This window comes from Hordeum vulgare, chromosome 1H, assembly GCF_904849725.1.
Source record: "Hordeum vulgare subsp. vulgare chromosome 1H, MorexV3_pseudomolecules_assembly, whole genome shotgun sequence".
Lineage (NCBI taxonomy): Eukaryota > Viridiplantae > Streptophyta > Magnoliopsida > Poales > Poaceae > Hordeum > Hordeum vulgare.
The window spans coordinates 319,278,690-319,293,636 of NC_058518.1; the positions used below are offsets into that span (position 1 = coordinate 319,278,690).

Genomic DNA, 14,947 nt, shown 5'->3' on the forward strand with positions numbered 1-14,947 from the left:
TGATCATATACGAGAGAGAGAGCGGATCTACATACCCTTGTAGATCGCAAAGCGGGAAGCGTTAAGAAACGCGGTTGATGTAGTGGAACGTCTTCGCGATCTAGATCGCCGCCGTCCCATGATCCGTCCCGATCATGCACCGAACGGACGACACCTCCGCGTTCAGCACACGTACAACTCGATGAAGATCTCCGCCTTCTTGATCCAACAAGAGAGACGTGGAAGTAGATGAGTTCTCCGGCAGCGTGACAACGCGCCGGTGATGGTGGCGATCTATTCCTGCAGGGCTTCGCCTAAGCACCGCAGAAATCCGATCTAGAGGAGGAACTACAAACTAGAGGAGAGGGTTGCACGTGGCTAAAATTGTGTCTCAAAAACCCTAAAACCTCTAGTATATATATGAGGAAGGAGGGGCTAGCCTTGAGCACCAAGGTAACCCCCTTGGGCTCGGCCGAACCTAGAGAGGAGGAGTCCTCCTCCAATCCGTACTTGGAGTAGGACTCTTCCCCAACTTGTCCACCTCTTTTGGTTTTTTCCACTTTTACCTCATGGGCTTTCTTTGGTTGACTAGTCAACCCACTAAAAGCTATTGCGCCACCATCAAGTCCATGTGGCCCTCTTGGGGAGTGGTGGGCCCACCTAGTGGGCCCCCGGTACCCATTCGTCACTACCGGTAAAGTGCCTGCAATGCCCGAAATCCTTCCGGAATCCAAATACCAACTTTCTATATATCAATCTTTGTTTCCGGGCCATTCCGAGACTCCTCATGACGTCCGGGATCTCATCTGGGACTCCAAGCAAAACTTCGGTCACCAACACCTATAACTCAACTATACCGAAACGTCACCGAACCTTAAGTGTGCAGACCCTGCGGGTTCGAGAACTATGCAGACATGACCCGAGGCACTCTCCGGTCAATATCCAATAGCGGGACCTGGATGTCCATATTAGATCCTACATATTCTACGAAGATCTTATCGGTTGAACCTCTATGTCAATGATTCATATAACCCCGTATACCATTCCCTTTGTCCTTCGGTATGTTACTTGCCCAAGATTAGATCGTCGGTATCTCCATACCTATTTCAATCTCGTTACCGACAAGTCTCTTTACTCGTTCCGTAATACAAGATCCCGTGACTAACTCTTTAGCCACATTGCTTGCAAGGCTTATATGTGATGTTGTATTGCCGAGTGGGCCCCGAGATACCTTTCCGTCACACGAAGTGACAAATCCCAGTCTTGATCCATGCTAACTCAACGGACACCTTCGGAGATTCCTGTAGAGTACCTTTATAGTCACCCAGTAACGCTGCGACGTTTGATACACACAAGGCAATCCTTTGGTGTCAGTGAGTTACATGATCTCATGGTCATAGAAATGAATACTTGACATGCAGAAAACAATAACAACAAAATGACACGATCATATGCTACTTCATAGTTTGGGTCTTGTCCATCACATCATTCTCATAATGATGTGACCCCGTCATCAAGTGACAACACTTGTCTATGGCTAGGAAACTTTAACCATCCTTGATCAATAGGCTAGTCAACTAGAGACTCATTAGGGACACAATTTTGTCTATATATCCACACATGCATTTATGTTTCCATTCAATACAGTTATAACATGGATAATAAACGATTATCTTGAAACAGAAAATATAATAATAACTATTTTATTATTGCCTCTAGGGCATATTTCCAACAGCAACAATGGCGAGGATGAGCAATGTCGGAGACGTGACATAGCCTGAGGTAGTCGCCTTTTCTCAAACGTGGAGATTTGTTTGGCGGTCTTCAAGGGCGCTAGCCTTGCAGAGTTCTCCTTCGTAGTTCGTCACCAAAGTCGGGGTTGTGTTGTCTTGTCGCAGATGATCGAGTTATGACGCGAATCTTCATATGACTCTCCACGACATCTACGACATGGGATGGTACAACGATCTTCTTTGACAAAGTCAGAGTTGCTTGCTATAAGTTCAAGGATGGCAGAGATGTTAATGACGTCTTCTAGGGAAGAAGTGATGACGACCACACGTGCGTGCTATCTCGATGAGGTCCTCTTTGAAGAGTGTGCGGGATACCTTTTGGGCGTCGCTCGACGGATTGTAACGGCTTTCACCAGATATGTGTTAATTAAGTGGGCAATTATCTAAACGAGGCAAATCTTTTGTCTTCATAAAAAACAATATAGAAATAGAAAGAACATTATATCACAATGTGATGTCACCATGAATCCTCGTATCTCGTACAGAGTTGTAACAAACAAAAATACTTCATACATCCGTATCTTGACAAATCTAAAACAATAATCTTAAAACAAAGGTAATATGTATTAAATATAGTAACACACGACTTTCTACATTCATATCTAGATAAATCTAAAACAATAATTTTTAAACAAAGATAATATGTATTAATTATAGTAAGACACAACCTTGAAACAAAATCATAGACGTTAAATGTAAACAACTCAATTTAATCTTAATTCATCTGAAAATCTTTGAATTTAAAAGCCTCTAAAATCTATGTCGTGTCTTTGGGACAGTGAGGTTAGGACTTTTCATCCTGTGACAAGATTTCAATATCAAGTACTTCCGAGAAAAATTGATGACTATGACTTTAGGGTGTTGATCCTTAAGGGCACATCAACGAAGTCTTTTCGGCTGTCATCGATAAAGTCAAGTCGGCTTTGATAGGGGAGGACCATAGCGACGCATCGACGATTCGTTCTCGTAATGATAGTGGTATTGTGTTTAAGGTGTTTTGTATTTTCGATAATTTTTTAAAAGATATTCTTTTATAATAGATCTAGATCTTTTTATGAAAATATAAAGCCTCCAAGAAAATATGCAGCACCCCCCTGAGACACATGAAAATATCCGCCTCCTCCCGAGGTCTACATTTCGAAACCGAGCGCTTCTGGATCGGATCCACCGCGTCCAAAGCCCAAAAGCGAAACCCACGCCCTCCGAAAGGGGCAAACCGTCGGAACCCTAGATCCCTCGCGCCTGGTCGCCCCCAGCTCCAAAACCCTAGATCCCGCCATGCACCACCCGAGGGCCCGGTACCCGCCCGGCTACGACTACGGCGGCGGCGGCGGCGGTGGCCGCGGCGGTAACGGCGGCGGCGGTGGAGGTGGTGGCGGCGGGAACCAAAACTACTACAGCGGCCGAAACCCCCACCCCCAGCAACACGATTACCATCACCAGCAGCAGCAACACGCGCCGAGGAACTCGTTCCCGCAGCAGCAGCAGCAGCACGCGCAGAGGAACTCGTTCTCGCAGCAACAGCAGCAGCAGCAGCAGCAACAACAGCATCAGCAGTGGCTGCGGCGGGACCAGGCCGCGGCCCAGTCGTCAGGAGAGGGAGCGGCGAGGACGGTGGCGCGACTCGACGCGGTGGACACGAGGTACGGACCATTTACGCACAGCTTCCCCGTGGCCCTTCGCCAAACGCTGCTTATGGCCGATTGATAGGGTTTGTCTCGCCCGGATGCGATTTTCTTGTGGTCGCGGAAGTGGGTGTGGGGTGGGGGTGGGGGTGGGGTGTGGGAAGAGGAGCTATTTCATGATTAGTTCATGTCCTTGAGACAAGGCAGTGCTCTGCGTAAGTTGTATGGCTGCAACACGTGTGTACGCTGTTAACTGAATAAGCTGAATAAGCAACGACCCACTGGGTGTATGCAAGCTTCTTTGCTCTATTACGATTGATTGCTGGTGTTCCATACTTCTCTGCAGCATCATATTGATTCATTTGTTTGTCATGCCATATGGAACTGGCTTACCACTGCTCTGCCTTTAAGGGAATTAGTTGACATCTTTAATAAGATCTTCTTTTGGGTATTCCAGCTCTCAAGATTGGAAGGCACAGTTGAATATTCCAGCTCCAGATACTCGTTTTAGGACAGAGGTGAGCACTAACGACATCATGGATTCTCAGTCTCAGCAAGATTCGGCTAGAGGTGCTTAATGGCACCAATCTGCAGGTGTCATGTGTACTGATGTTTTATTCTGCAATATGTTTGGTGCTTTACTTAGGATGTTACTGCAACGAAAGGCAATGAGTTTGAAGATTATTTTTTGAAACGTGAGCTACTTATGGGAATATATGAGAAGGGATTTGAAAGACCATCTCCTATTCAAGAAGAAAGCATTCCTATTGCTCTAACTGGAAGTGATATTCTTGCAAGAGCGAAAAACGGCACTGGGAAGACCGCTGCATTTTGCATTCCAGCGCTTGAAAAGATTGACCCAGAGAAAAATGCCATACAAGGTGAACTTGCCACTTCTACTGTTTCATTTGTATGAGAAATCATCTAAGCCATACTGTTTCAATTTAACGTTAGCAGTACAATTGACAGTTGGTTGAAAGGTTATCCGAGATTCCCGGTTATGTTGATGTGATTTATAATGTGTATCCATCTTTTGCCACACGACCATTTTTATTACTAGCATTCGAGCCGATGCATTATTTATGCCAAAATGCACACTTCCTGTAGGGTGTTGATTGTATTTGTACTGCATTGATATTATTTTAATGGATCTACTGGTAGAAATTGCTAAGAGTATTAGGTATGGAGCTCAATTTTTTGGACATGCAAACTATTTGTGTTCTAGTGTTCTCCGACTGAAATATGAGATCAAACTATAAACTGTCATGCAACAACCATTTACCTTCTCAGCCGATCCCTTCCTCCTACTCAAAGCCTTCACTAAGAAATAATATGTTTGTGTGGTGCCAATTTGTGTTCACATCGTATTAAGACAATTGTTATGTTTCCATGTACTTTACTTCACGTACTGTTTGTTAACTCTCTTCTATCTATTGATTTCTTCTTTAGTTGTTATATTGGTACCTACAAGGGAACTAGCTCTGCAGACTTCACAAGTTTGCAAAGAGCTTGGGAAATACCTGAATATTGAAGTTATGGTTAGTACTGGAGGAACCAGCTTGAAGGATGACATTATGCGTTTGTACCAACCTGTTCATTTACTCGCCGGGACACCTGGCCGTATACTGGATCTTACCAAGAAGGGCATTTGTATGCTGAACGAATGTTCAATGCTCATCATGGATGAGGTATCATTAGAGAAACACACAACTCAGATTCTATTTTTGGTTTACATCATAGTAGTCAAGTCAAGTACTCCCTCCGTTCCTAAATATAAGTCTTTTTGGAGGTTTCACTAAAAAACTACATACGGATGTATATAGACATACTTTAGAGTATAGATTCACTTATTTTGCTCTGTATGTAGTCCCCTAGTGAAAACTCTAAAAAGACTTATATTTAGGAACGGAGGGAGTATATTAGTTTTGTTGGGCTGTTTATCTACAATTGATGTTGCTTCTTCTCACTTAATTGACCTCAAGTTGTGATACTTAGTCAAATTGATCTTAAGTCATGTTACTTTAGAGCCTAGCATTGTACTCCCTCCGTCCGAAAATACTTGTCCTAGAAATGGATATAATGGATGTATCTATAACTAAAATAAGTCTAGATACATTCATCTCTAGGACGAGTATTTCCGGACGGAGGGAGTATAATGTTAGTGCTGTACTGCTGTCTAGGAAAAAGTAAGAACTCTTTCATGTATCTTCTCTTATTTGCTCTGATGATGTACATGTTAGTTCCCTTTCTAATTTTGTGCTAAATCAAAATCACACACATTTACCATTCTGCTGGTCTAAATGTTGTCAAATACTGTAGTTTTTGTCTTTTTGGAGCAGTTGTGGTCTTTGTTTTTCTTATTTGCTGATTGATGTTTGGAACCCATGCTCACTTGTGTAAATCATTGCGTTTATATTTTTTAGATGGTTGGACCATGTACTATCACATTTCTAGTTACTTGTTTTTTTAAGAATTGTCTTGTACATATCTCTAGGAAAGTCATCAGTGAATGTGTTTCCAGTTGCTCATGAACATGTCTGATACTTCTCTTCCAAAAATATAATATGACTTCCTTTCATTGAAATGCAGGCAGACAAGCTGTTAGCTCCTGAGTTTCAGCCTTCTGTGGAGCAACTCATTCGTTACCTTCCAGCTAGTCGGCAACTATTGCTGTTTTCTGCAACCTTTCCTGTAACTGTCAAGGATTTTAAGCAGAAATACCTACCAAGACCTTATGTTATTAATCTGATGGATGAACTAACGCTGAAAGGAATTACACAATACTATGCCTTCGTAGAAGAAAGGCAAAAGGTTCATTGTCTGAACACGCTTTTTTCAAAGGTACATGTTACAAAAAACTTGTTATTTGTTGTTTTCTGTACATATTGAGACTGAAACATTCTCCTTTTTTTGTTCTCCACCAGCTTCAAATAAACCAGTCTATTATATTCTGCAACTCTGTTAATAGAGTTGAGCTACTGGCAAAGAAAATCACTGAGCTCGGCTATTCGTGCTTCTACATTCACGCTAAAATGTTGCAAGACCACCGAAACCGGGTTTTTCATGATTTCCGCAATGGCGCTTGCAGAAACCTTGTTTGCACAGGTTCTTCCCCACCTTTTGTCTTGATCAAAATTTCCACTATTTAGGAAATACTCTGAATCACCTGCTATCTTCTGGATTATTCTTCTATACCCTTTCTGATTTTTTCTTAGTTGTCTTCCTTTGAATCATTTACTTCCTCTTCACTTCGTAAGCATATGTGATTTCTTTATTATTATCTCTCACTACGGGTAAGTCGTAATCAGTAGGCCTCCAAAGCACGCCCTTGGTGAATTAAAGAAGTTCTGAACACATTAAAGTGAACTTGTAATTTGTTTTTGTCTTTCTTTGCACTAGAACTTGTAATTTGTCTTCTGTATCTTGGTGTTCAAGAATTTGGTCTTCTCTCGTAGTCTTGTTTGCACTACAAATCTTCTAAATAGGCCACCATATTATCCTCAGTTTACTAACTGGAGTGCTATTAATACTTTATGCATTTTATCTGAAATGTTCACTTGAGTTTGAAGATGGTTGGAAGGACTAGGTGGGATTATCTGATAGTAGTCATTGCTGAGTTGAACACATATCAAAGGAATACTTGAATAACTCGTTAGCCTGATTTATATATATAGAGTTAAAATGATCTTAGATCTTGTTCTGTACTGCTTCAGTCCTATGATTGTCGATACATATTAAATGCATCGCTATTTTGCACTCTATCTGTGGGAAATGCTACGAAGAACTTCTCTCAAGAAATTATATGATTGCAGATCTTTTTACCAGAGGAATTGACATTCAAGCTGTTAATGTTGTCATTAATTTTGACTTCCCCAAGACTGCTGAAACATATTTGCATAGGGTAAGTTGTTTATTTGCATCATGCCTGGTTTCAGCAGTAGTCTTATATGTTGGTTCACTCAGTTTTGCAGTGTAAAGATCTTTGATTGTTTCCTGAAGCAAATTGTTTCAATACATCTGTACCAGATCCAGTAGTCTTTCCTTTCTGCTTGGCTCATTTTCAATAATGCTTGCTTAACCTTAGCAGAACACTAGAAAGCTGGTCAGCCTCAATTCTTATGGATGCTGGGAATTCCTTCCATTCTTTGCACTTATAAACACACACGGTCTTTTTCTTGTAACAGTCATTTTTCTCTTAAAAATATGCTAAGCCCGTTGATAACCATCGAGGCATGAATCCTTGCATGCAGACATACGTTATATTGTTATTTAGTGTTTTTATAAAAAAAGTTTGTGATTTGAGTCATAAACTTGTAAATTATTATTATGTCATTCAAATTTATGTCAACTTTGGTTATTATGGTATATACTGAAACCATACTGAAATAATTTGGTATATACTGAATACGAACCGTATCTTAATTTGATACGTATTTACTGAAGTATTAATACCATACAAACCGAGAAACCGTATAAACCAAACCATGTAAACTGAATAAACCGAATGCACAGAGTGACACACACCACAGCCACCACAAACAGCCTTTTGGAAATTGCAGAGTCGTTTTACTGATGATACTGGCAAAGCATTGTATGGTTAATGCCAAAAACATGTCTAACAAGTATTTTCATGTCACTAATGCCTTATTTGCCAGGCTTTTCATTTATTTATTATTTGAACTAGTAGGATTAAGCAGTCTTGAGTTTGTAAACCAGTTGGCGTCCTTGTACTTTTTAATTTAATAACTTGATTCATCTAAAAGTTCAACTCCTTTTGACATTTTCCTAGGTTGGGCGTTCTGGAAGATTTGGACACCTTGGTTTGGCTGTGAACTTAATCACTTATGAGGACCGTTTCAACATGTAAGGATACTTTGCTAAACTGGCGTTTCGAAACAAAGAAAAGTTCTTCTCTAGTACTAGTCTACCAAGGTATCTGAACTGTTTGCTTTCTTCTGTTTGCAGGTATAGGATTGAGCAAGAACTCGGGACAGAAATAAAAACAATACCTCCACAGATTGACCTGGCGGAGTATTGCCAATGATCAGTTAACAGTTTTAGAAGCATATCTTTTATGAAAACATCACTAGGCAAATATACCAGATGTACATAGCACCTCATCAAGTAAGAATCCAATGCTAGAATGTTGCTTTTTAAAACTGCATACTTGCATAGTGACTGTCCTGGATGAGGACTGATTCCCATTTCATACACACAGGGTTTTATTTGGTGCCTTGGTGATGCATCCAAGCTTCTATTTCCATCAGTGGAGCGTGCCTTCTCTGCTGGTACCGGTGCTAATCATTTGACTGTGGAGATGCACCTGCTTTGAGATTCAGAACTGTTGTCAACCCAAACATTATTTCTTGCTGTATGCATCTGCCCAGGATTGCCTTACATTTGTTTTCTCGTTTCTTTTCTGGTTGTGTCATGTTGGGATTCTGTTGCTTGAGATTGTATCATCATATTGCGGCATTTTTATCATTTTACTTTGCTTTATTCTGTTCGCACAAATAGCTATATTTCCTGTACTTGATTCCTTGTTAATTTCGGTGGTTCTTTGTGTAGACCATTAACCTCAAGTATTTTCCTTGTATTCTCAATAGCCTTGTTATTTGTCTTGCCGGTGTTGCAGTTGTACATGCTTCTGTTTAATCGATTATTGCAAAATCACAATCAAAGCCAATGTTTAAAGTTGACAGACCCAGCGGCACTTCTGCCCATTCAAGCACTCCCTCCGTGCAGTACTATAAGATGTTCCAACTATTTTCTAAATTGGATGTATGTAGACAAATGTTGATGTGTTGGTTCACTCAGTAGTGTGAAGGGAGGAAGTAGGTGATAATGATTTAGCCGATCTTTTTTTGTAGGAGTTTAATCCGTGTGAGTTTAGCATCGAGCAATACTTTTCTATTGGATAAAACAAACTGGCCCAGCGAGAATTCTGATGGGCTGCCCCGGTTACATCAGACCGCCTGGAAAAATAGAAGAAAAAAATGTCTAACAACCGCGTTTTTAGTGTGTTTGTTTATTCATTTCAGTCTATATGTAAAACGCCTAATATTTGTTGTGAATGTTGGGAGTATTAAGTTAAGCCCATTTTGGAACAAGGTTTGTTGGGAAACAAATGACCAACTGTGGAACAAAGGATTATTGGGCGAACAAATGTAGGAAGAAACCTGGTAGCGTAGTAAAGTTTTCTCCAATGTTTAAAGAAATATACAAGCCTTCCGTCTCGCAATTTCTTATTTCTATATATTTGGAACCCTCTCCTTCCTAAGAGGTCTTCGTTGTAATTGGCTAACCTTCTCAGTTCAATTAAGGTTACTTTAAGATTAAGCATTTGTTCTCTTATTGCCTTGTAATTAAGGTTGCATTTGTTCCCTTACCGCCTTGTGTTATATCTACCCAATGTTCAGCACCAACCTCGTGTTAGATTCTTTTCATACCATGGAAATGTTAAAACCGCTCACTGTTTTCCAAGAAAATCAAACTTAGATACCAAAAACATATCCTAGGCACTTGGATTTGCGGTGTATTTGTGGTTCCCAAGTGTGGAAAGCGATATTAGAAGTTTTTTCCTTCTATTTTTTTTCATCACAGGACAAATTTTACACAACTACACTTCCCTTTAACAAATCATTTCCCCACGGTTTACTAGAGAGGTGATAGGAGGCTTCGATTATCTCCCCTCGATCCGCAGCTTGCCTTGCCCCCATTGCCCGCCGTGGCGGGAGGACGAGGGAACCATGAATTTGAGGCTGCAGTCCTGTCTTGCAGGGTCTTTGAGTTTTGTATCACATGTGAAGTTAGGGCAACGATGGCGATAGGAATATTGGTTCTTTTTGGCTTTACCAATGTCGATGCCCTTCCTTGGAGTGACAACACCGAGTCAGAGGATGGTGTCGATCGCCTGTCACTCGTTTGGCATGATTAGCGTTTATTCATGGCAGTGGCATCCTATGTAAGGGATGGTGTTGCAACAGGCGGTTTTCTCTAAAGTTCCATCTCCATCTGATGAAGTAGCCAAATACTCCTGTTCTTCGGCATAGCGAACTATCTAGTTTGTGTCCCCTCTTTTATGAAAGGGGACTCCTGATGTTTGTGTCCCCTCTTTTATCAGTTGGGATTATTTTTTTGACTCTGTTCTTCGGCATAGCGATCTATCTAGTTTGCAACCGCTGACTTCTTTTGTTCTACATCAATGAATTTGCAGTCACCAATGTATCTTGTTCTACATCAATGACTTCTAAGCCGCTACTTCTGTAAGCTTTGAGTTTCAACAAGATAAAGGTCTAGAAGTGGCAATGAGCTTTGCTAACTGTGCTCCACTGTTAGTTGCAGAAGGAAGACAATGTTGTTTTCTTCAATGACTTTCCTGTAATTATTTTATTCTTGTAAGGGCTATTTTTTTAATATATGGCGAGTGGTCTTTAAAAGAATAACTGCAGTTTAAATCCAAACTAATTCTACACCTTGTGAATAGAAAGAAAACTCAGTTGTAAATTATAACACATTTCTTGATTGCTTGCACGCATGTTGAAGTTAGGATATTTTTTCCTGAATTATACCATAAATGTCGGAGTTGTTCCTGGGATTCTCTCGAAGCCTAGTTGACTGCATGTGTGGAAGAACCGTCGTTCGCAATACAGAGAAGTGACCTGCCAGTTGAGATAGAGATGGATTCAATTGTTGCAGCGAAGTTGATCCATGCCAAGAAGGTTGATAGATCGGTCTACTCGTCGTTTATAATGAAGATTAGATATCTTATGTTTATTCGTGATTCTTATATTACTCATGCAAATCGTAGCCACGATAAAGTTAGCGATAGTATGGCCAAATTTGCTCGTGTAGAAGGCCGAATTATAACTTGGCTTGGCTCGGGACCTTCGGTGGTTATGGAGCTAGCTACGGTGGATTATATGAACTGATTCACTTGAGTAATACAAATTTTTGTTTGCAAAAAGTTTTTTTTCTTTTCTTTTGAAGAGCATCCAATGTTAAGTTGTACCCCACCCCTCGGAGCTCGCGAAAATGGGGAAGAGCTTCGAATAGGGATGGGAACTGGGTCCCATTTAATCTCATTTAAACTCATTTATTATCTAGTAGTTAATTTTCTTTTGTAAAAAATAAACTTTGAAGCTAGAAAAAGCTAAATATATGGGACTTGTGGCTGCCCCTCTGCCGCGCTGCCATTCAAACCCGACCAAAAAGCCCCCTCTCCCCTTCATCGGCCTCAGCACCGGACGCGAAGGAGACCGGCGTCGGTCGAGTCCGCCCTCTCCGGCCCACTGATGACAATCAATCTGCCCCTCTGACTAGTCGGCCCCACATCTGCCCGTGCCAAGCTTAACTGCGACCGCTGTCTTCAAGCCCACCCAAAATCAACGACACACACTCCCACTCCCACGCTCCCAAGCTGACACCTAGGTGCCGCGCCGCCGGGACCCCAGCCTCGCCGTCTCCGGCGGCGTGCTCCCAGATCCGACTCGCCGGTTTGTTTCCGTTCCGCGCGGAATCGCCTGACGGAGGCGGGAGGCCAGCGTCGTCCGCAGCTGAGTCGGGATGGGCGGCACCAGCACCAGCACCTTCGTCATCAGGTGGATCAACTTCCTCACCATGGTCAGTCAGCTTCCTTCCCCGCTCCCCTTTTCCTAGCTGCTTCCGACGACCGACCCGTTTCAAATTTTCCAGTGAAGAGCACTGTTGGATACTACGTAGATGGATTTGCCAGTTCTTGATTTGTTCCTGTTCCATCTAGTGTCTTTGCTCAGCGGTGTCCCTTTGTTGAGCTTGAGCTGTACTGCATCGTTATCCATTTATCCTAGTGCATTTATCGGTTCTTGACCATTCTTGACATCTTTCTTTTGGAGCTCTTTATATATATTTTAATGTTAAGTCATGCAGGTAGGGATTCACACATTATGATGCCCTTCATGCTCTTTGTTGAACAGATACTGGCGATACTTGTGGTGGGTTTTGGGTTCTGGATGAGCACCCACAATGACGAGTGCCGACGGTCACTCACGATCCCTGTCATGGCCCTTGGAGGAGTAATTTTTCTCATGTATGCGTCCATGGAGTTGTATTATATTATTCCCACTACGTTAGTATTCATGCTCCGAATTGACATGGTTCAGTGCCGATGCCGCAGATCGCTGGCGGGATTCGTGGGTGCTTGGAAGAACATTTCCTGCTTGCTTTGGACAGTATCCTTTTCGTGGCATCTGATGCGTAAACTTGCGGCGGCATGAGTGCTTCTGCTGCTCATGTTGGCTGCTGTCTTGCTACCCTTGGAGTTATCTGTTGCCTTGACATGTGGGTATCTAGTATCTAATCATGCTGTTCGTGGTCCTGGTGGCAATCATGGTCTTCACAGTGCTTGCGTAAGTTCCTGTCATTCATTTGGGATAGCACTAGCACAACCTTTCCAGTTGGTGGCAATCATTGTGTACTACTTATTTAATTTGAAAATTAGCTGCAGTGTGCACTGATTGGTTGATGGAATTAAATCCTATTACAAGTTCAGTGGTTAATCATCGATTGACTTCATAACTGACTTTAGTGGTTGCAAGTTGGGTTAACTCACCTTGCCATGTACTGTTTCAGGTTTATCATTACAAATACTGGAACTGGTCATGCTGTTGCTGGGTCCAAGTATGTATCTAAATATATGTTACTAATGTTTATACAACTAGATTATTAGCTCGAAGACATGTAGCTATGAAATAATATTACCGCACCACAAACACAAATTGTGCTGTGTTCAGTATCTATGGCATCTCATGCCTTCTCCACTTCCACTTTCCACTTTTTAATCCAAATACCAGTAATCAATGTGTAGGGCAAACATGTGGCAGACATGCATTACTTGTTGTTGTGACATCCTTGCATGCTTAGGAAAAATAGGTAGTGGGTCAAAACTATTTAGGAACAGAGGATGGTTGAAATGCTGAATTGACAAGTCGAAGTAATATATCACTATTTTTTCTTAAAAGTTGCACTATATAGCCGCGATGCAGTTTTGTTGATATACGGGCAGTCGGAAACAGTTTGCTACTGCCTGGTTGTCACTACATGAACTGTGAACATACATCACTATTTCTTTCTGTAACGAAACACATTGCATGCATATGGTTCTGTCATGTCATTTCTCATGTTCTGTACAGATATAAAGAGTATCGTCTTCAGGACTACAGCTCTTGGTTCGTCAAACAGGCAAGTCCCAACTCTTTGTTTGAAAATTTTGTTTCCTTAGTGCAATTAATTCACGATCATCTATCCTGGTATAACTCGATTTATTTATTTTAAATCAAGCTCAATGACACTGATAAATGGATTCATCTGAGAAGTTGCCTTGTGAAGTCGGATGATTGCAATAGCTTGTCGAAAAGATATAAGGTCTCTTCTCCTTTTCTACATATCCTGTTTTATCTGACGTGATGTTTCAAAGTTTCTCCCTTGGCAACCATCCTTTTGCAGTGATCTTAGTTATACCGTTCGATTTCATGTAGACTCTAAAACAATACAAGCTTGCTGATCTGACTCCCATTGAGTCTGGCTGTTGCCGCCCACCAGCGGAGTATGTCCCCTGTTATCTTCCAGTGTATTTTGAACATGCAGTTGCTCTCATCAGAGTTTGATATGGTTATCGTATCTTTCTGAACATTGTCAGGTGTGGATATCCAGCTTTGAATGCTTCCACTTTTGATTTGAGCTATCATCCGGTGAGCACAAACGTCGACTGCAAACTCTACAAAAATGATCGGTCCCTCAGGTGCTATGACTGTAATTCTTGCAAGTAAGCTGCCCCGTCTCCTATCCCACCTTCGAAATGCATAACCTTACTAGAATGTTCGTGCTTATGTGAAACTTTTGCTTCCAGAGCTGGGGTTGCGCAATACATGAAGACAGAGTGGCGGGTGGTTGCCATCTTCAATGTGGTATTGTTTGTTATTTTGGTAAGCTTCAAGTTCAACTGAAATATAGCGCCTATACTCTTTCTCAGCAATAAATTGCTCCATCTTTATCTGTTATCTTGGGTTTGTTTTCGACCAGTCATTCGTATACTTTGTTGGCTGCTGCGCACGTCGACATGCTGGGGGTAGCGATTCTAAAGTTCCTGGAAGATGACTGTACTTTGAACTTTGAAGTGAATCCTCTCTATGATTCACGTGTCACAGCGAGAGTTAACTTTGCCGTCCCTTGTAATAACATTGTTCATTCAAGTTCAGCTGATGAAATGGAGTGCCAAGGCTTCTGTTCCGTGGGTGATTTCTTTGTTCCACTAGCATTTTGAACATCTATGAAAAAGAACGTCCGACAATCTTCTGAAATACAGCCTGATGATCTGGCACAATGTGCGATACCAATATCTGACATATGTGAGTAAACTGGAATAACTTACCAATCCAAGCAATTGGCGTGCTTCTCGCGGTCAGGTTTTGGAGGGTACTTTTTTTTTAACAAAGTACAATGTAGATAGATGCCCACATACATGCACATACGCCCTACACCTATCTATGAATGCACACACATACATCCTACCCC

General features: G+C 41.6%; 2 protein-coding genes across 2 annotated transcripts; both read left to right on the plus strand.

The window, feature by feature from the left end:
- The first annotated feature begins 2,916 nt into the window (after positions 1-2,916).
- LOC123433531 (DEAD-box ATP-dependent RNA helicase 12) lies at positions 2,917-9,018 on the plus strand. The gene is made up of 10 exons (XM_045115458.1): positions 2,917-3,415; positions 3,855-3,915; positions 4,044-4,278; positions 4,847-5,085; positions 5,987-6,238; positions 6,322-6,502; positions 7,210-7,298; positions 8,187-8,260; positions 8,363-8,521; positions 8,616-9,018. Exons 1-9 carry the CDS (start codon positions 3,051-3,053, stop codon positions 8,439-8,441), a joined length of 1,575 nt encoding a protein of 524 aa, XP_044971393.1. The 5' UTR covers positions 2,917-3,050; the 3' UTR covers positions 8,442-8,521; positions 8,616-9,018.
- Positions 9,019-11,616: 2,598 nt separating this feature from the next.
- On the plus strand, positions 11,617-14,662 carry LOC123433547 (tetraspanin-10). The gene is made up of 11 exons (XM_045115459.1): positions 11,617-12,019; positions 12,352-12,464; positions 12,552-12,606; positions 12,728-12,783; positions 13,007-13,054; positions 13,567-13,615; positions 13,715-13,798; positions 13,912-13,979; positions 14,073-14,198; positions 14,283-14,358; positions 14,456-14,662. Exons 1-11 carry the CDS (start codon positions 11,963-11,965, stop codon positions 14,528-14,530), a joined length of 807 nt encoding a protein of 268 aa, XP_044971394.1. The 5' UTR covers positions 11,617-11,962; the 3' UTR covers positions 14,531-14,662.
- The last annotated feature ends 285 nt before the right edge of the window (positions 14,663-14,947 follow it).